At 36.5% G+C, this 21,261-nt stretch overlaps 3 protein-coding genes across 3 annotated transcripts in view; 2 read left to right on the top strand and 1 right to left on the bottom strand.

The window, feature by feature from the left end:
- Positions 1 to 3,910: 3,910 nt before the first annotated feature.
- On the top strand, positions 3,911 to 7,187 carry LOC107558716 (protein-glutamine gamma-glutamyltransferase K-like; the record flags this gene model as incomplete). Its single annotated transcript, XM_016242385.1, has 12 exons — positions 3,911 to 4,106; positions 4,197 to 4,448; positions 4,533 to 4,651; positions 4,805 to 4,912; positions 5,042 to 5,219; positions 5,310 to 5,448; positions 5,605 to 5,797; positions 5,884 to 6,037; positions 6,124 to 6,408; positions 6,507 to 6,667; positions 6,828 to 6,964; positions 7,046 to 7,187. Coding segments are annotated over 12 exons (2,064 nt in total), but the record flags the coding sequence as incomplete, so codon positions are not given.
- Positions 7,188 to 11,972: 4,785 nt separating this feature from the next.
- tgm1l3 (transglutaminase 1 like 3) lies at positions 11,973 to 18,170 on the bottom strand. The gene is made up of 14 exons (XM_016242384.1): positions 18,122 to 18,170; positions 17,576 to 17,949; positions 17,293 to 17,484; positions 16,628 to 16,879; positions 16,111 to 16,229; positions 15,822 to 15,929; positions 15,533 to 15,710; positions 15,305 to 15,443; positions 13,906 to 14,098; positions 13,619 to 13,772; positions 13,254 to 13,538; positions 12,587 to 12,747; positions 12,247 to 12,383; positions 11,973 to 12,137 (listed from the first exon to the last, which is right to left on the bottom strand). The coding sequence occupies exons 2-14, from the start codon at positions 17,946 to 17,948 to the stop codon at positions 11,993 to 11,995; spliced, it is 2,436 nt and encodes an 811-aa protein (XP_016097870.1). The 5' UTR covers position 17,949; positions 18,122 to 18,170; the 3' UTR covers positions 11,973 to 11,992.
- A 1,564-nt stretch (positions 18,171 to 19,734) lies between these two features.
- LOC107558741 (protein FAM46A-like) overlaps positions 19,735 to 21,261 on the top strand; it is an 11,941-nt gene continuing 10,414 nt past the window's right edge. The window contains exon 1 of the mRNA XM_016242409.1: positions 19,735 to 19,740. Coding sequence (XP_016097895.1) covers positions 19,735 to 19,740 — 6 coding nt within the window. The remainder of the gene's footprint in view (positions 19,741 to 21,261) is intronic.

Below are 21,261 nucleotides of genomic sequence, written 5' to 3'. Positions count from 1 at the left end.
CCAACACTGTCTTTCTGCTGCAAATGTGGGTGCAATTTCTGATGTGTGATGCTTGTTATGTTTAAATGGACATATTACCTCAAAAATTCAATTTATAACAAAAATATGAGTTGTCATGATGTTGGTAAGTATATATTTACTGAAACCATGACTATTTTATTTTATTTTATTTTTTCATTAAAATTATTAATAAATGAAGTAAATAACTCAACCCTGTCACAAGTTTACAACCCCGTAACAATGAGAAATACATATATTTGTGACGGGGTTGTGGTTTTTCTCTTAAAATGGCCACTGCTCCTCGTGTAGTTCGGAGAGTAGACCATATATGGAAGCAATACAATAAATACATTGTATATACTTATGGATTAAAACAAAATGTTGAAAAATAATAATTTTCCATTTAAATTTTTTGTGACGGGGCTGAGTTGTTAAGCTTGATAGTACCCTCCCTGACTATAATATACCTCAAAAATATGAATAATACGTATGATACTACTAACCATTTTCTGCACCACTATTAAAGAGACCTGAATGATGTAATTTCTGGTAAATGATGTTACATGTGAGTGGAGTCTAAATTATTATGGGCGTAGAATGCGCACATTAGTGTGACGGTGTTGAGTTCACACTGAGGGACATAACTTTAAAGTCTGTTTTTTTTATATAATTCAGTATAATGGGTCTACTAAAATATTGTGAAAAGCTTCTAACAATTCTTTTTTTTGTTGTTGAACCACTACTTTAAAAACTCTGAATCCCAGGAATGACCCATGTATCATTATACACATTGTTCTATCCATCCATCCATCCATCCATCCAATTCAAAATCAATCCATGTGGAAAGGTTTTAGTGGTTCTTGCAGTTACTAGCACTTAAAAATGTCCTTGTGTGAAATCATTTTAGTTCTTTTTTTCCCCTGACAATTATCTTGGCAACTCAAACTACAAGGTAATTTGCAAGGGAATAAATGTCAGGCTCAGTACACTCTTAAAAATAAAGGTGCTTCAAAAGGTTTTTTGGTTCCGCAAAGAACCATTTAGTCAAAGGTTCTTTAAAGAACCATCTCTTTCTTACCTTTTTATAATCTGAAGAACCTTCTTTCGCCACAAAGAACCTTTTGTGAAACAGAAAGGTTCTTCAGATGTTAAAGGTTCTTTATGGAACCATTTAGACAAAAAGGTTCTTCTATGGCATCGTGAAGCACCTTTATTTTTAAGAATGTATGGTCAGGCTTGAAATGTCACTTGTTACAATCTAACCAATTAGATTGTAATAAGTTCTCCCATTCCATTGTGTTTATCACACAGCATAATAATTTAGTTCAATCAGTGAAATCAATGTAATATAGGGCGGTGTGGCAAGTTGATGAAGATGTTGGGTGGAAACCAAAATAGCACAAGTGCAAAACTCTCAAGAAGTGCTCAACGAGCTTTCATCACTTTTGAAAACAGGGTTGCTCTGAAATGACTGTCTACTGTAAAGCATTTTATAATCTCCTAAATTACTCTATTATGTATTACAGACAATTATTATAATGCTCGGCAAGTCTTACCCATAATTAATCTGACATGCTGCAGACCAAGTCCATCAATACAGAAAAAAAATCCAAGACAGCAGGAACCACATAAGACAGTGTTGATGTTCACTGCATTTGCCTTGGAAAAGAAAAATATGTATTTGGAAAGATTTGGGGTTTTTCAAATACATTTAGCTACATCACAGAAACTAGTAATCTTTTCATGTTGTGATCTGGTGTCATAACTGCAACACTTCTCAGAGACTCAAATCTCTTAATTATTGGGTGGAATTAAGTTTCCATCTTTTACTTTCAGGCTTCATTAGTGCAGAGTACATAATTACTTCTGGCTTTTTTTAAATGTTTTTTTTTAACCTCCTCTCTTGCAGTCAGTTCTACTAGTGTATTAGGAAGGATTGTGTTGCTCTGGATGCTTCTCTGTGGTCAACTTTACATTGACCAAATGTTAGGCAAGCATGATGTGATATTTCTGTCAGGACCACTATTGTCAAAGATGATTGACAATTAGCATACGGTTTGGATTGGCGGTATGGTTCTGTTCTGGTTCATCCAGCCTAGCATGGATGAGAGCAGGGAGAGCAGCGATAACCCCCCCAGGGTAAACAGAACCAACATAAATGTATTGCAGATATCGTTAAAGTTCAATAATGTTATGTACACATTTTAGAATTAGTCTGATTTAAAGGAGAATCAGAAGGCTGAATCCTGACTGACAGAGGAGGAGCTGGGGATGGCGGAGGGTAATTAGCTATTGAGCAATGCGAAAACTGCTGATAATACTGAGGGACCTTATATATGAATGCTTAGATAGGTGTCGTATTCCCATAGGTTGATGGGGATCAGCTGAGAGTCAGCTGATGCGAGCTTGACTAACGTGACTGCCAGAACTAACGCTACGCTAGATGTTTATCGTGTCAAATTGGTGTTCTTTTAAATTTACTACAACAGTTTATATTAATATTTATTGGCAGACAGTCCTTTCAAGAAAACAATTTCTTTCAGAGTTTTCCCTCTGTGGGTATGCACGTACGGACATAAAAGCATTCATTATATTATTTTCAAGTTCATTATTTTTCACATCCTTTACAAATGTTATTCTGAAGCATAATGAAGTAATTTCAGATCTAGATTGTTCTTGTTCATTTATATATTTAATGCATGCATTCATTTTCACATTGTGTCCTGCATCATATCTTAAAATGTAATGTATTTAGTATGAGGAAAAGAGTTTTCTGTGTTTATCTCAAGGATACACATTCATAGCTTTATGTGTTACTTAATGTGTTTATCAATTATTATACTGTTTATCGAGTCTGATCTCTACTCTGTAACAGGAGTCACTTGATTTGTCCTTTAAATGTGATATATTTAGTAGGAAATACGTGCAAGTAGGTCACTTAATCTTAATCATCTATATCATTATGTGTACATTCTTTCATTACTAATAATCAGCATTAAGTTTATCTAAAAAAACTATTATGAGATTACATTGATGTAGCCATCTGGATCATATTACACAAAACAATGCCAGTGACAAAATAAGTGTCATGCTTTGCCTTTATTCTCTTTGTGTGTGATAAAACTGCATAATTGCCTGCTTTTACATTTCTAATTGACAGCTGAGCAGCAGAGCAATTATACAACAATGTTCCTGTATTCTACACTATTAATTTGACTCATTATTTTTTGTAAAAGGGAAAACTTGTGTGACTCACCAAGAAGAAAAGATTTTCACACACTATGTGCAGTTCGGGTGGAGAGGAGGTCATTATATACCGATGTGGTTCATTTGGAGCAGCAGCCGTTTGTCCCAGCAAGACCTGCTTTCACATGCTTTATTAATTCAAGCTCCCTGAGAACAATTACTCTGATCACTCTTTAAATAAACTGATAAAAGTCAATTTCAGGGACAAGGACTACTAACATGTAAGTATTAAAACATGAATTATTTTAAGATTGTGGCCTGGTTTTATTTAAATAAAATACAACTTTTAATATATACAGTACCAGTCAAAAGTTATATTTTAAATATATTTTTAAAATGATCATGTACATTAAATTTCAGAAGCCATTTATTTTGAATGACAGGTTTTATTTTATTTGTCCATTCTCTTTCTCATGTCTATTTTTTAAAGCTTTTAAAATGTCTTGTGAAAATATTTGCACTGGAATCAAACTGGTATCGGAAGAGCAGGACAGGGCATGCGGGCGGTCTGTTTGCAATATCAGCCCGTGTGGTGATTTCAAAGGCATACAAGCTTGTGGAAGTGATGGTAAGAGCTGTAAATCTTCTCATTGCACTGCATGGTGGGAATAAAACGTCTAATATCAAGGTCTGATCTTTGATTGTTTTCTGCTCCTGCTTGTCCTCAGATGCAGTTCTGCAGGTGTGCACTGTTGACCTCCTTAAAGACAGAAAAGGGCAAAATCGACTGGAACATCACACAGGTTGTTATCAGAGTGATCACCTTATCGTCCGCAGAGGGCAGTGTTTTCAGATGTGGGTTGAGCTGAGCCGAGCTTTCATTCCAAATAGAGACAAATTTCACCTGGAGCTGAAACTTGGTCAGTTATAGCCTTTTTGTAACAACCACGTGACAAACAATTTATTATTTCAGCCTCACTAGAACACTTGTTCTTCTGTGCATGTTACAGGTCATATCTCATCCATCCGGGACGGCACTTATGTAATCGTTCCAATTGTGGAAGAATTCAAGAAAGACTGCTGGGGAGCAAAGATTGTAGAACAAGGACAAAACCGAATCAAACTGTGTGTGCACTCTGTTCCGACTGCTTGCGTTGGACGATACCAGCTCAGTGTCGTGACACACTGTCCAGGAGGCAGATTCACTTTACCTTGTGTTCCTCAAAATGACATTTACATGCTGTTCAACCCCTGGTGTAAAGGTATGCGTTTCATTACACATCTGAAACACAAACACACACATGCAAAAAATATACTTAATTCAACTATCTCTGTTTCTTTATCAGATGACTGTGTGTACCTGGAAGATGACTCAGAGAGAGCTGAGTATGTGCTGAATGACATGGGCAGAATCTACTATGGAACTAAGCAGCAGATTGGCTGCAGAACATGGAACTTTGGTCAAGTAAGAGCCAAACTTTTCACTCAAAGTTTGCAGAACACAGTAGCTAATAGAAACTCAAATCTGAGAATCTGTAATGTGTAGAAAGCTATTACCAGAAAGGTAATTGGCTATAATGTTTCTATATTTTCTTCCTCTCTGCTCTCTGTTTCTTAGTTCGAGGAGGGAATCTTGTCTGCGTGTATTTATGTGTTGGAGAAGAGCTGTACACCTTGCTCAGGATGGGGAAACCCCATTAACATTTCCAGAGTGGTGTCTGACATGGTGAGTCTTCATTTTCTTCTTAACTGCACCCTGATTTGAAGCTGAAAAGCCTGACACAATGGCCTGATTTGCTTTGTTTTGAGTGCAGTACATCTGCATGAAGCTTTTCAATCATCTATTCTTTATCAGGTTATTGCCAACAAAGACTGTGGTGTGCTGGTGGGTAACTGGTCAAACTGCTATGGAGATGGAACCGCTCCGACATCCTGGTGCAGCAGCAGTGCCATCCTGAAACAGTACCACAAATGTGGAGGAATACCGGTCAAATATGGACAGAGCTCGGCCTTTGCTGGAGTCACCAACACACGTAAGAGGTCCTGCAGGCTGGACAAGGAGAAAAAGTTTTGAGAAAGTGATTATAGATGTCATGCACTTATTTCTCCTCTCTTTCTCGTAGTGTTGAGGTGTTTGGGAATTCCTGCTCGTCCAGTCTCAAACTTCTGTTCTGCTCATGACACTGACGTTTGTTTGACATCTGACGTCTATTTGGATGAGAAATTCCAGCTGATTGATCACATGAACTGTAATTCAATCTGGTAAGTATTATTCTTACAAACAAAGTTTTTACACTGTTGCATGTGTAGACTATATTGATATATAGTCTCTGAAGTTGTTAAATTTTGTTATCACTCTTTTCTATTCCTTTCACAGTTTGTTTTCTCTTTCTATGATTCTTCTCCTCTTCCATGTAGGAACTACCACGTGTGGAATGAGGCCTGGATGACTCGGTCAGACCTGCCATCTGGTTTCGGAGGTTGGCAGGTGGTTGATTCCACTCCTCAATTGACCAGCCAGGGCTTCTTCCACTGCGGCCCCACCTCTGTTGCTGCGATCCGTAGTGGACAGACCTTCCTGAAGCACGATGTGCCATTTGTTTTTGCTGAAGTGCGTCAGTTCCTTAATATTCCGTTTTGACGTTTCTGTCCCATGTAAACACAAGTGCTAGCGTAGTACTGTTGATTGTGTTTTAGGTGAACAATGATAGAGTCTACTGGCAGCAGAGATGTAATGGGACATTTGGTGTTGTCCATGTTGAAAAAAATGCAGTTGGTCACTGCATCAGCACCAAAGCTGTCGGATCAGACAAACGCTTTGATATCACACACCTCTACAAACATCCACGAGGTGAAATCTCACACATCTCAGTAAGTTAACAGTCACAATTAGGAAATGTCTTGATGTTAAATGTTGACTTTATTAACATTAATAAGGTACGGAGGAAGAGCGCATTGCTTTAGAAACAGCAATTCGTCATGGCTCCAAGCGGTGTACCTACCCATTGCCCTGTGCTGAGGATGTGACTGTTAAAGTCACCATGCAGGGTGATGGACCATGCGTGGGCAAGGATGCTGTGCTTTCCATCGTTTTGAAGAATAAATGCAACTCACCTCGTACCGTCACTCTGTACAGTCAAGTGGCAGCCACATACTACACCGGAGTCCATAATTCCTTAGTGAGGAAGAGCCAAATGAACATTGAGATGAAGGCCTGTGAGGGTAAGCGATGATAATCAACCCTGTACTGTAAGAGAAAGATTGCAACTGTTTTAAAAGTATACTTGAAATAATTCATTGTTTAACTCTTTGTTCTGTAGTCCAGACTGTACCTTGGACCCTGCGATATGACGAGTATAATAACCACCTAGGAGACCAGGCAGCCTTGATGCTCCATCTCTTTGGACACGTGGCTCAGACCAAGCAGATTCTTGCAACCCAGTTCCACTTCAGACTGCGCACACCAGACCTTGTTATTTCTGTGAGTTTAGCAGGTTCTGTCTTTTTAAATCTTCATGGGTTGCTAATGGCCTAAAGGGTAACAATTACATTTTTGGTGGAAACTGGCCACTGATCATGAATTTTGCCTAAATGTGTCAAATGTTATGGTATATAAAATTGTGACATTTTTTACCTTTCAGCCTGTATGTGATGCTGTTGTGGGTCAAGAAGTGCCAGTAAAAATCACATTCCAGAATCCACTTTCTTGCAGTCTAAGGAATGTGATATTCCGTATTGAGGGTCTGGGACTGAAGCATGCCAGACTTGTTAAATATGGGTAAGATTGATTCAACCCTGACCTCACAGGAAAACGTACCTATTTATATTACTACATGTAATATTTCTCTCTCTTTCTCAGTGATATTGCAAGCCTGGCCACAGTGAACCTGACAGAGACATTTGTTCCAGTGAGGCATGGCACACATAAAATTCTGGCATCACTTGACTGTTCCCAACTTAATCAAGTCCATGGAGTTGCCAACATTACTGTTAAAAAGTGAAAAAGTATTTAATTACCTGAAGAGAAGAAATGGCTGTTGCTTTGAACTGTAAACTTGTTCATAAGGATCTCAGATACACTGTTTTTTTAATGTTGTTGTGAAAGAAAAACTTTCATTAAAAACTCAAATATTTGTGGTTGTTTTATGGTGGATATTCTTCATTTAGGTGTATTGTTAATTGCTGCCTCAGCATTAAAAATATTAATAATTTAATAACTTTGATATGTGGTTATAAGAGTGGGCGAACTGAGAAATATTCATTATGAAAGTTGTGCCTACTATATGTCGCAATACATTCAAATGATAATAAATGTATAAATAAAAACACCCATCTCTGTGTCAATATTTATAGTAGGTGTATACAGGCAGAGGGGTGGCCTATGGTGTGTGCAATTTGTATATAAACGTGCTGCTGCCAGGAAAGAAAGAATGAAAAAGAAAGAAAGAAAGACAGACAACTAGACACATTCTGTGGACATTTATTTTTAAATTAAAATTTTACTCAAATTGTGCTGATCATATAATTTGCAAAATATTTGTATTGTTTAAACTTATAAGTATTAAATGCAATTATTTTCACTAACTCCACTTTGAGTATTAAAATGAATTGAAATAATAAAATAAAAAGTATGTTTTATTTATACATATCCAGGATACACACCTATAACGTAACTTACAGTCCATTCTCTACTGATCAAAAGTCTAGACTTTTACTTTGATGGATGCACACACATACACACACAAAATATTTCATGCAGTTAAAGGCAAGGAAAAATATTTTGTGCAAGACTGAAGTTTTATGTTTATGTATCCATCACAAGCTACTGTCTGCTAGAAAAAATGTGTGGTGAGCTATAACAAATAAAGTTTTGTACTGGTTTGGATAAAACACACCCCTCAGCTTACATTGCAGATCTGTATGATGAGAGTATAAATTCACAGAATTAAATCCATTCAGTCAGTCAGTCAGTCAGTCATATTTATTTAAAAAGCACATTTAAAAACAACAGCTGTTGGCCAAAGTGCTGTACAAAGTTTAAGCAAGTACCCTAAATAAGCAGTAAACATAGAAAACACCAACAGACAATACACAACAATTATACCCCTGCACCTACTTATGACCATATGCAACAGTAAATAAATGAGTTTTAAGAAGAGATTTAAAATCAATGTATGTTGGTGCAGTTTTTATGTAGAATGGCAAATTGTTCTAAAGCTGTGGCGCAGCCACTGAAAAGGCATGGTCTCCTTTCAATTTTAAGCGTGTTCTTGGAACAGTCAACTGTAAACTACTGGTTGATCGGAGTTCTCTGGATGCATTATGGTGAAACCATGAACAACATCATTATTTTTTTTACACAGGAACCAGCAATTCTTTATCAAAAACAAACCTATCTGTAAACCCCTGGGCAAATGTTTACGTGAACCCATATGTAAACCCATGCGTTAACCCTTGCACTACTCCACGTGTTACTCCTTGCGCTATTCCGTATGCTACAACATACACTCTAAAAAAATGCTGGGTTAAATATAACCCAGCGCTGGGTTAAAAAGGGACAAACCCAGCTATTGGGTTGTTTTGACTCAGCGGTTGGCTTCAAAACATCCCAACCGCTGGGTCAAAAGAACCCAATAGCTGGGTTTGTCCCTTTTTAACCCAGCGCTGGGTTATATTTAACCCAGCATTTTTTAGTGTGTGCTACTCCATTTGTTACTCCTTGCACTACTCCATGTGCTGCTCCATACACTAATCCTTACGGCTTTGTCACTCCACGTCGTGATTATGAGACTGAAGAAGTCGTCATCAAGGAATGCATGGATGATTGCACAAGCAAACAAGTTTGTGAAGGCAAAGAGTCATAGATCTTTGTCCTGCAATGCATGATGGGAATGATCCTTACTCATAATAACTTAGTGAATGATCGGTTAATTACATGTTGGTGGATAACTGGTCAAACTGCTATGGAGATGGAACCGCTCCGACATCCTGGTGCAGCAGCAGTGCCATCCTGAAACAGTACCACAAATGTGGAGGAATACCGGTCAAATATGGACAGAGCTCGGCCTTTGCTCGAGTCACCAACACACGTAAGAGTTCCTGCAGACTGGACAAGGAGAAAAAGTTTTGAGAAAGTGATTGTAGATGTACTGCACTTATATTCTTCTTCTCTTTCTTGTAGTGTTGAGGTTGTTTGGGAATTCCTGCTCGTCCGGTCTCAAACTGTTCTGCTCATGACACTGACGTTTGTTTGTTTGACTGACGTCTATTTGGATGAGAAATTCCAGCTGATCGATCACATGAACCGTGATTCAATCTGGTAAGTGTCATTACCATTTGTAACCAAGAGTTCCTCTGAATGTTCATGAACTGTTTCCATTTCTTTCATCTTCTCTTCCATGTAGGAACTACCACGTGTGGAATGAGGCCTGGATGACCCGGTCAGACCTGCCATCTGGTTTCGGAGGTTGGCAGGTGGTTGATTCCACTCCTCAACTGACCAGCCAGGGCTTCTTCCGCTGCGGCCCCACCTCTGTTGCTGCGATTCGCAGTGGACAGACCTTCCTGAAGCATGATGTGCCCTTCCTTTTCGCTGAAGTGCGTTAATTCCTTTAATTTACCATTGTGTCATACATCAGTTATAATGACATATGACTTATGATTCTCGTTTGTCTCTGTGTTCTAGGTGAATAATGATAAAGTTTACTGGCAGAGGAAATGTGATGGAACATTTGGTGTTGTCCACGTTGAGAAGGATGTATTAGGTCACTGCATCAGCACCATGGCTGTCGGCTCAGATCAACATACAGACATCACAAACCTCCACAAACACCGACTCGGTAAAAACCACACCACACACAGAAAATTCTGTTGACTACCTGTAACAGTTCAACTTTCCAATGTACATTTCACATGAATGATTTGCAAACAGCTTGACTGCGGTCTTGGAAACCTGTTCTCCAAATATTAGCATTTTTTCATTCTCTTGATTTGTAATTTTTCTTTATTAAGTAATATAGTGAGATATGGAATTGGTAATTCATTCTTCTGCAGATTATGATCATGCCTGATTGTGAATGAAATGAATGAAATATGAGAGAGAGCTGAAGTGTCCATGTCTAAGTTATATTAATTATATCTTAGAGCCATTTTTGGTTTTATGTTTGCAGATTTTACATTCTGTAATTATCATTCAAGCATTTTATATGACCTGGGGTCTACTTTTGGTTGTTTTCTAATGGTAATGATAATGAAAACCTTTGAAACTAATCATGTTCTCTTTATTGTTAATCTTGTCTCAATGCAGCCTCAGCATTAATAATAATAACAATAATAAAAAATTTACCATATTGAATCATGTCTGTTTAACTTATGAAATTCTGATTTATTCTAAATATATAGGTCATAAAGGTTATGTGTCAATTTGCTTTTAGAATATTAGAACATAACCTATATAGTTAAGAACGACAGAACAGTATAAGACAGAATATATATATATATATATATATATATTTCCAAATATATTTTTACAAATATTTGTGAATATACAAAAAAGGGCAAATATCTATTAAAATATTTTTCAAAGTATATTTATTTCTTATATATTTTCCACCAATATATTTGAATATTTAGAAAATAGAAAACAAATTTAAAAAATTTAAAAATATAATATCATACACACATGCACACACGTCACATTTAAAGAAAACCTTTGTTCGTTGTCTATACTGTAATACGGCTTAACATATAACACATTGGAATAAAAATAAATGATGAACAAAGCCTAAACACAGGATACTGAAAGATTGGAAACATATTTTCCTGAAATACTGAAATGCATTTTAAATATGTTTTGGTATATGACATTTTAATCAAAAATATATTTTTATTGAGCTTCACAGTTCACAACATATTCAGCATATCTTTAAAATGCATTTTGGACAGATTGTTTCTTTATAAATTTTTATTTATTCATTAATTTTATTTTATTTATTTGATTATTTTCTTCTGTATGGGGAACTTTTGCTTTTTGATGCCACTAACCTAGCAAGTATATTCCACATTATTCCACCTCTGGTATTTTTACTGTTTCTCTCTATATTATGCAAACGGTATTGCCTCAAATACAAGAAAACATTATGCCACATTTCTCAGGGTTTAGAAGTGTACATTATTCATGTCAGGATGTGTTTTCAACAACCTGTTACATGTTCAAAGAACTGACTTACTGAATGAAGTTTAAACTTTGTTAAAAAAATCACTAAGTATCACCTTATAAACATGAATCTATACTGTAACGCTCAACAGCCTAATTAGAATCATAGTGTTGTTGTATGATGTCATGATCATTTCATCCACAGATTCATAGTTACACATCACAAATACACCGCAAATAGTACTGCAAATGAATAACTTTTATTGATGCAACAGGGAGGACAGATTATCAGTGCAGTTAAAAGGAGTGAATAAATCATTGAATGCAACAACATACAGTCATTTGGTTAGGATGACAACATAACAAAACGAAACAGCTGAAGGTGTGAATGATCAGAATGGTTCAATATTTGCAATCTCTCTTTAAAAATGTGAAACTACAAATGTATCGCATATTCCAAAATATTACTCCCATAAAAACAATGTCTGGTATAAATCGTCCTCTAAAAGTAAGATTCCAAGATTAAATGCACCCTTTGGTTCACCTTTACTAAAGATTACATAACTAAAATTCCCTTTTTAACTCTGCAAATCAATTCATGTGAAAAGCATGCTGAAAGCTTTCTGCTCATCCGCTTATTTGAGAGCCTCTTCACTTTTCTTTGACGACAACGTCGGTGAATCCATGCACCTGAGTCAGCTGAGGACAATTAAGCGAAGCCAGAAGTTTGTAAGGGCCGGGACACTTAGGAATAAATGTCTCGGTCAGATTCACTGTGGCCAGGCTTGCGATGTCACTGAGAAATAGATGGAAAGTAAGACGTTTAACTATATACCAATTCAAATGAACAGCAGTCCTGTTATTTTGTATAGTTTAATAGTGAGTTAATCAGATTCATTTCCTACCCATAGTTAATCGATCTGCAGTGCTTCATTGCCAGTCCCTCGATACGGAAAACTGCGTTCTTCAGCACACAGGGCAGTGGGTTCTGGAATGTGATTTTTACTGGCACTTCTTTGCCCACCACACAGTCACATCCAGGCTGAAAGGAAAAATCACAGTCTGCAGTAATACCATTCAGGTTACGAATAGTTATGAAATAGATTCAATTTTCCACACCCAGCTAATAATCAGTTGTTCTTAATTCATTTCTAGGCCTAGGATTAAATGATTTCACTAAACTGGGCGAGTTTCATCCATGAACACCAGCTGGTGAAGTATAGCTTTCAGGTTTTTCAAACTCACAGTAATAACAAGATCTGAAGTGCACAGTCTGAAGTTGAAGCGTTTGGCCACAGTTTGCTTGGTCTGAGTGACCCGTCCAGCGACAGTGAGCATCATGGTTGAATGATCCACAAGGTGTTTCTTATAATCCTCATATTGCAGGGCCCACTCCAGAACCTTGGCTAAAAATGGACAAGAGATAAAACACTGAATACATACAAACTACTTTTGAATGCAGTGGTAAACCTCCTCATCCCTACCATATCAGAACAATTTGTATTATTACTATTTTAATTTAGTCTCTACTGAGTCTCTACACTCTTAAAAATAAAGGTTCTTTAATTGCAATGATGGTTCCATGAAAAACTTTTAATATTCCATTCCATAAAAGGTTCTTTCCAGTGGAACTGTAAAGAAGCTACTCTTGACTAAGATCAGATTTACGGTCTTTGGATGAAAGCTAACAAATGTATCTTTTATGTAGAGAACCATTGTTTGAATGATTTTCGTTTTTTAATTTTATTTCCATTTTTTAATGAACCTCTTATGGTTTAGCATACGGAGCATATAGAGCTCATGCAGCTCAGTCTTAAAAGGCTTATACGATTTTGTTCAAAATCAGCTTTGCAGTGGATTTGAATGGATTTTCGCATGTTTGTATCTCAAGCTCTGAATAATTCTTTCTTACTTTCACTGGCCTTGAGCTCAAAGCATGTCTGGTCCTTCTTCACCAAGGCCTTGTGAACTCCGGTGTAGTATGTGGAGGACACCTGGCTGTGGAGGGTGATGCTACGAGGTGAGCTGCATTTGTTCTTCAGAGAGATGCAGAGCACAGCATCCTTGCCCACACATGGTCTGTCACCCTTCATGGTGATATCACAGACTACATCCTCAGCGCAGGGCAGTGGGTATACGCATTTCCTGCAGCCATGACGAAGGGCCGTTTCCACAGCATGGCGCTCCTCCTCTGAACCTGACGGATATTGGAAGTGGCGGTAAAATTACAACTATTCAGAGTGAAAAAGTCTTTAAGCCATGTGTGTGACTTTTCACCTTCTGGGTGTTTGTAGTGGTGTGTGATATCCACACGCTTGTCTGAGCCAACAGCCTTGGTGCTGATGCAGTGACCAACTGCGTTCTTGTCAACATGGATCACAGCGAATGTCCCACAAGCTGTCCGCTGCCAGAAGACTACATCACTGTTCACCTAGAGCAGGAATAGTTAATTGCTCATAATATATACCCATAAGGTGGTGTGTATGTGAGAATTTGAGAAAAAGGAATAACTGCAATAGCCTACAGTATATGCTTACTGTTCAAATTACAAAGCATTTTCATACCTCTGCAAAAACGAAGGGTGTGTCATATTTGAGGAAGACCTGCCCACTGCGAACTGCAGCAACAGAGGTAGGGCCGCAGCGGAAGAAGCCCTGGCTGGTTTCCTGAGGAGTGGAATCAACCACCTGCCAACCTCCGAAACCACATGGCAGGTCTGATCGAGTCATCCAGGCCTCATTCCACACGTGGTAGTTCCTACATGGAAGAGAAGAAGAAAGAAGCATGATCTTTGTGAATGGATTCAAAGGAGACAGAGAAACAATGTCTGTACATTGGGTAATTTCCACTTGTCTGCAAATATCGACGCTATTTGCGTGAACCTAATACAGTTTTTTTCAACTGCTTACACACATTTTCAAAACTTTGCCTCTTTTCAGACTTTTCACACAAATCCAAGAATTGCACACACAAAACGCAAAATGCCTCACATCTCTTGCAAAATGAAGCACAGCATTCAAAATATTACAAACACATCTCAAAAGCAAACATGTGTCTTACATTGCAAACACCTTTGCCATAATGTTTGGATATATCATATACACACAGTTATTCAAAACCTAAAGCTCTTCTTTCATGAGCTCCTATGCCATTTCTGTACAAGATTGAAATTAATTGGCAGAGAGATGTTGAAAAATTCACGGTAAACATGAAAGCAAACTTTTTTTTTTATTGGTTGTGAATATAGTATGAAAGAAAAGAAATACATCATCCATGTGTAGTTGTGTAACTATAAATATAGGCTTATTCTAAAACCATGATTGATTGGTGTTAAGTAAAGCAATGAGTGTTTGCGCATGTGAGGAGTTAGTGTGAAGCACTGATGAATTAGTGTGGCATTTTGATTGGTTGTGTTTGAAAAAGGAAATAAAGATACTTCCTGTTAGATTTTTGTGTATAGGGAATTGTGTGCTGTGTTTTGCAAAAAGTGTTTTATGAAATTGAAAACGGAGTCAAAGGCCGAGAATTAGTGTGTGGTTTCGCAAATTTGGTGTGTGGTTCTGGTGTTTGAGTGTCAGGTTTCAGAAATTGTGTGACAAGTAAAGATTTTGTGTGTAAGCAGTTGAATAAAACTGTTATTCATATTAGAGTAAGCGGAAGGATGTTTTAAATGTGCATAAACTACCTAATGCAATTAGTAGGATTTCCTACGTCATTATAATAATGCATACAAGAAACAGTATACTGCATAGTTTAGATCAAAACTGTAAAACATATTCAGTGTACATTTAGTACCAACAGGTGGTGCTCATCAAAGCAGTTATCACCAAACTGGTGATAATCTTGGACAGTTTTTTTTTTGTTGCAAAAAGACAACCTTTTGTGCATAGCCCATGATGGTACTATAGAAGACACTAAAGCTGATGTTACAGTACATAATGAAAGGTTTCTACAGAGTCTTACCAGATTGAATCACGGTTCAAGTTATCGATCAGATCGTAGTTCTCATCAAGATAAATGTCTACTGTCATAGACACATCAGTGTCATGAGCAGAACAGAAGTTTGTGACTGGACGAGCAGGAATGCCAAAGCACCTCAACACTATGAGAACGAGAAGAATATAAGTGCAATATTTCTAAAAAGACTTTCTCAAAACTTTTTCTCCTTGTCCAGTCTGCAGGAAGTCTTACGTGTGTTGGTGACTCCAGCAAAGACCGAGCTCTGTCCATATTTGACCGGTATTCCTCCACATTTGTGGTACTGTTTCAGGATGGCACTGCTGCTGCACCAGGATGTCGGAGCGGTTCCATCTCCATAGCAGTTTGACCAGTTACCCACCAGCACACCACAGTCATCATTGGCATTAATCTGTGAAAGTGAGACAGTCAAAAATGATTATCTGTTCTCTTGCCAAACATCGTCTTCGTGGATGTTTATTAGGTTTTATGACATGCCAATGAAAGAAAAGTCGAGACTCACCATGGCAGATATCACTCTCACCACATTAACAGGATCCCCCCATCCAGTGCAAGGGCCACCACTCTTCTCCAACACATAGAAACATGCAGCCAAGACTCCTTCATCAAACTAAGAATCAGAGAAATTATATTCTAAGATGCTTGCTATGCAGTGTGGAAGTTCTGTGGTTTATAATAAACAAAAAAGATTGCGCTATGCTTGTATTCCAGCACTTCAGATCAAATATATTCCACTGCAATTCCTTTTTTTCTTATTTTGACATGCATTAATAAAAAAGTTTGGATCTTACTTGACCGAAGTTCCAGCTTCTGGAAGCGATCTGATGTTTAGTTCCATAGTAGATTTTTCCCACGTCATTCATCACATACTCAGCTCTCTGGGCCTCGTCATCCAGATACACAGAGTCATCTAGTAAAGACAGAGTGTTTCAATTTTACAATCATTTACTGATTATAAAAAAATTTTCCTTCTAATTTTTGTTTCCTTTTGATCCGAGCAGTAGAATCCAGTGCCATTCTTCACAAAGAAATTTGAGAGACATGCTTTTTTTTTAGACAAAAAAACATTGTTTTTTTATGTAATTCCAGCATTGCTTCTGTGAACTTAAAATCTCTGTACCATTCTATGACGCAGATTTGATCTTGTTTCTGTGTGCAAGGTTTCCTACATGTGGGACTGATTTAAATCTTTAGCATTTTTCAAAACATGCTTCTGCATGGAATTTCAGAAGTTAAGAAGGAACATTGGGATGTGGTTCAAAAGTCTAAGTCTAATATATATTGTATTCTCTCCCTCTTCATACGTACCTTTACACCAGGGGTTGAACAGCATGTAAATGTCATTGCAAGGGTTGCATGATGAAGTGGCCCTGCCCTTCGGGCCACAAGTCACAATGGTGAGGCTGTATCGTCCAATACAAGCAGTCGGAAGGGAGTACACACACAGTTTGATTCGGTTTTGTACCCGTTCGACAATCTTGGCCTCCCAACGGCATTTCTTGAATTCATCCACTAATGGAACAATCACCAGAGTGCCATTGCAAATTGATGGAACATTACCTGTGAAATAAAAACAGCAAGAAACGACCTGGGTTAATACTAAAACCAAACTATTAAAAACATTCTTGTTACTTAAAATAAAATATACATGAACTGAGATCAAATATAAGGAACTTATTTTATTTCAGTTGTCAAAGTTGCATTTCTAATTTTTTGTTTAGTCTAATCTGAAGTAAAATAACAAAAAAAACTAAACAAAACTGCAATTAATAACAACAATAATAGACATATTTAAAAAGTAATAACATTGATAAAAACACATCAGAATTACTAAAACCTAACCTACTTTACCTAAAATTAAAATTTAACCAGAAAATATAAAAATACGATACTAAAAAACACTGGAAATAACAGTGAGGGTCTTAGAATCAAATCGGCACAAGCTGGCAACTGATCAAGATGACTTAACTGACCAAGTTTCAGCTCCAGGTGAAGTTGATCACATTTCGGATTGAATGGCCGGGAAAGCTCAATCCACATCTGGAAACACTGTCCTCGACGGACAATGAGGTTATCACTGCGGAAACAACTGGTGTGATGCTCCTGACGATTCTGACTCTTCCAGAATTTCATCTGGTCAACACAACGAACCTGCAGAACCAAATCTGAGAAAAAACAAGCAGAGGAACTCAATTAGGAGCTTTAATGGACACATTTCACAAAATGCAGCTCAGGCCATAGATCTACAACTCTTACCTTCGCAGGTGCGCACAACCTGGCAGTCATCCGCACAGTCCTTGAGGACAACTTCCTTGCAGTCATAATCACAGCGCGGCTTCACATAGTCGCAAGGGATGGCGCAAGGGTTGTTGCATGGGTTGACACAAGGAACCACGCAAGGATTGAATACAGGTTTCACGCAAGGACTGATGACAGGTTTTACACAAGGATTGATGGCAGGTTTCATGCAGGGATTCACACAAGGATTGACAAAAGGTTTCACGCAGGGGTTACTGTAAACCGGCACACAGCCAGACCCGCTCCAGAACCTGTCCGACTCTAGTTTAATGCCTGGGAAACGGCCGATGTTGCAGAAGTTGTTGCTCAGGCCATACTTTACGATAGACATGCTGTGGGGTGCAAAAGAGAAAGAATGAGAGTGATATTAGTTGTCATTTAAGTGGTTAAACATTCAAGTCTTTTAAAGCCTTTTCCCTCTAAATCAGAGTATATTAACTGCAGTTCAGTTTCTCTTTAAATAACTGTGAAAGCATATTTGACCGTTTTTAGTTGATTACTTACATGTTTGTGGTTCTTGCTCCGGTGTGATGTTGAATCTAAAGAGGTTTTTTATCCCTGTTTGGTAACAGAGTAACAACTGAGTTAAACTCAAATTACTAAAACAAAGCAAGTCTGGCTGGAACCACGGCTTCTTGCGCTGTGACACTTCTCTAGGTTTTAGTCTGGTATATATATTCACTTCATTACCAGCCCATCCACATGAGCAATTCATGTGCCTATACTATTTCACTGCCTAATGAAAGGATTTTAGATGAATCACACAGGTTAATTTACAAACAAGCTGTAATGGTGCAAATTTACGGCTTAGTGTAATTGTTCTGATAGATAATTGATACAAGAATAATCATAGGCAGAACTGTAATTGAGCAATTCCAACATAAAGGAGCATATAAGCGTGTTTACCTATGGAATATACTGTATGTTTAATGGTAACTATACAGTAGCAGTTCTGACACACCTACTCATTCTACATTTTAGAATAATAGTCATTATGTAAAACAATGAAAACAGCTTTTTCAAATTCGCCACCCATTCGTCTGTTCGAATATGCTTGGGACTTCATACTGAATGAAGTTAATAACACATATTACATTTTAGTATTGTTGTCTTCTCTTCCAGTACAAATATCGAAATATCCTTAAACGGGAAAATTTGAAAATTAATTTTTTCTTATTGTAATATAAGTCTAACAAAATTAGTCAAGTTTATGTTATTTAAAGCTATACACACACACACACACACACACATATATGTACATATACTGTATCAGCATAATTTATATTTGTATATTTATATAACTGCATGCATTTAAGTAAAAAGGCTTTTTGTATGTTAATCTTTTTATTGACTACATGTAAGTTTGAGAGAGATCATGTTTAAATTTTATTTAACAGTAAGTAAATAAAACAGATTTTTACCTTATTTACCCTTTTAATTTGTGGTGTAGAAAAACGCTTCACTCAGAAATTGCTAATAAGTTTCACAATTAATTACAAGGAAAGGGCATGTAACAAATGGCAAGTAACACATTGAATTAAACATTAAAATATTATTTTCTTGTAAAGCATTCTCTAATAATATTTAAAAAAAATTATAATTTTAATTAAATACATTTGTAAATGTTTAGTACTCTGCAGTGTGGCATGCTAAACATCTAAAACTAGATACATATTATATCAAACTTAATGTTGGCAAAATCATTTATTTCCGTGTTGGTCAGCTAACTGTAATTTACACACCCAAACTCAGTCTTTTTGGAATTTGTTAGAAAGACAGACACACCACAGGTGTGTAAACGGTTTAATCCTAAATTTCATAACTGCCACATAACCACCATCATCAAAACTGTCCCAAAAAATGACATCACAAATAAATCACAAAGCATAAAAGGAAGGAATTATAATGTTAGATTAAGTGCAATTTACATCATAAACATCAAACAATAATCAGCAGGACAAACAAAAAGAAAAACTGTTATGTAATGTAATGTTAGATTTGGCGATAATGCTATGCCATCAGTCAAATTATGTGTCAAGCCTCTATTTCGTGATTGCATAATTTGCCTAATTTCTGATCAGAGGTTGGACACATGCATTTGAGTAAATTAACCATTAATGGAGGTAACCGTTTGTATGAAAGATAAATCTAACCTTCCTTGATTTTTCGATCTGGACTCAATTCATGGCTATTAAGCACAATTATCCTGCAGGTTTTAATTTCCATTTGCCTCTGCAGCAACATAGTCATTTAGCAGATGCTTTTATCCAAAGCCACTTACAAATGAGGACAATGGAAGCAATCAAAATCAACAAAAGAGCAATAATATGCAAGTGTTATTAAAAGTCTCAGTTAGCTTAACGCAGTACATGAAGCAAGGTTTTTTTTATTTTTTATTATATAATAAATAAAAAGAAAACAGATAGAATAGAAAAAGAATAGAGCAAGCCCGTTTTTTTTTTTAAGAAAACAAGCAGTTAGTAAATGAATAGATTGGAAGTCTAAAAGGGGCAATTTTTTTTTTTTAAGAATAGAATTAGAATAGAGAGTGCAAGAGTCAGAGTCTCAGAGCAAACTTACTGGACATGCAAGCTCATTTGTGTCTCCTCCTTTGGGTGGTTCTCGCTTTTTGAAGCTTAGGCAGGATATAGGAAAATTATGTTGTTACAGTTTGGACGGGAATGAGAATTACAGATTAAATGACTTTCTCAGTAAATGATTCAGTTTGGATACTAATGGCACTAATTAGGTCAGTAAAGTGTCTCATATATACCAACAGTACATATCAGATAGGGACACACCAAAATTCTTGATTATTCTCACAAAATAAAAAAAGTATATATATATATAGTATATAAGTCTCTTATGCTCGTCAGCATTTATGCTGCATTTATTTGATCAAAAATACAGAAAAAAACAGTAATCTTGCCGTTTTTATTTTAATATCCTTTAAAATTTAATTTATTTCTGTGATGCAAAGCTGAATTTCAATCAGCCAATACTCCAGTCTTCAGTGTCACATGATTCTTAAGAAATCATTATAATATGCTGATTTATTATCAGAATTATCAAAGTTGGCAACAGTTGTGCTGCCAAATATTTTTTTAGAACCTGTGATACTTTTTTCAGGATTCTTTGATGAATAAAATGTTAAAAAGAAGAGCATTTATTTAAAATAGAAATCTTTTCTAACAATATACATCCTTGCTATCACTTCTTAACAATTTAACACATCCTTGCTGAATAAAAGTTTTAATTTCTTTAAAAAAAAGAAAGAATAAAAATGTATTGACCCCAATTTTTGAACGGTAGTGTATATTGTTAGAAAAGATTTCTATTTTAAATAAATGCTCTTCTTTTTAACATTTTATTCATCAAAGAATCCTGAAAAAAGTATCACAAGTTCCCAGAAAATATTTGGCAGCACAACAGTTTCAACACTGATAATAAATCAGCATATTAGAATGATTTCTGAAGGATCATGTGACACTTTATACTGGAGTAATGATGCTGAAAATTCAGCTTTGATCACAGGAATAAATTAGATTTGAATGTATATTAAAATAGAAAAACGTTATTTTACATTATAACAATATTTCACAATATTACATTTTTTCCTGTATTTTTGATCAAATAAATGCAGC

Source organism: Sinocyclocheilus grahami, unplaced genomic scaffold, assembly GCF_001515645.1.
Source record: "Sinocyclocheilus grahami isolate Dianchi unplaced genomic scaffold, SAMN03320097.WGS_v1.1 scaffold657.1, whole genome shotgun sequence".
NCBI classification, from domain to species: domain Eukaryota; kingdom Metazoa; phylum Chordata; class Actinopteri; order Cypriniformes; family Cyprinidae; genus Sinocyclocheilus; species Sinocyclocheilus grahami.
Note: the sequence above shows the minus strand (reverse complement) of the source record. Positions and strands in the feature narration are given on the sequence as shown.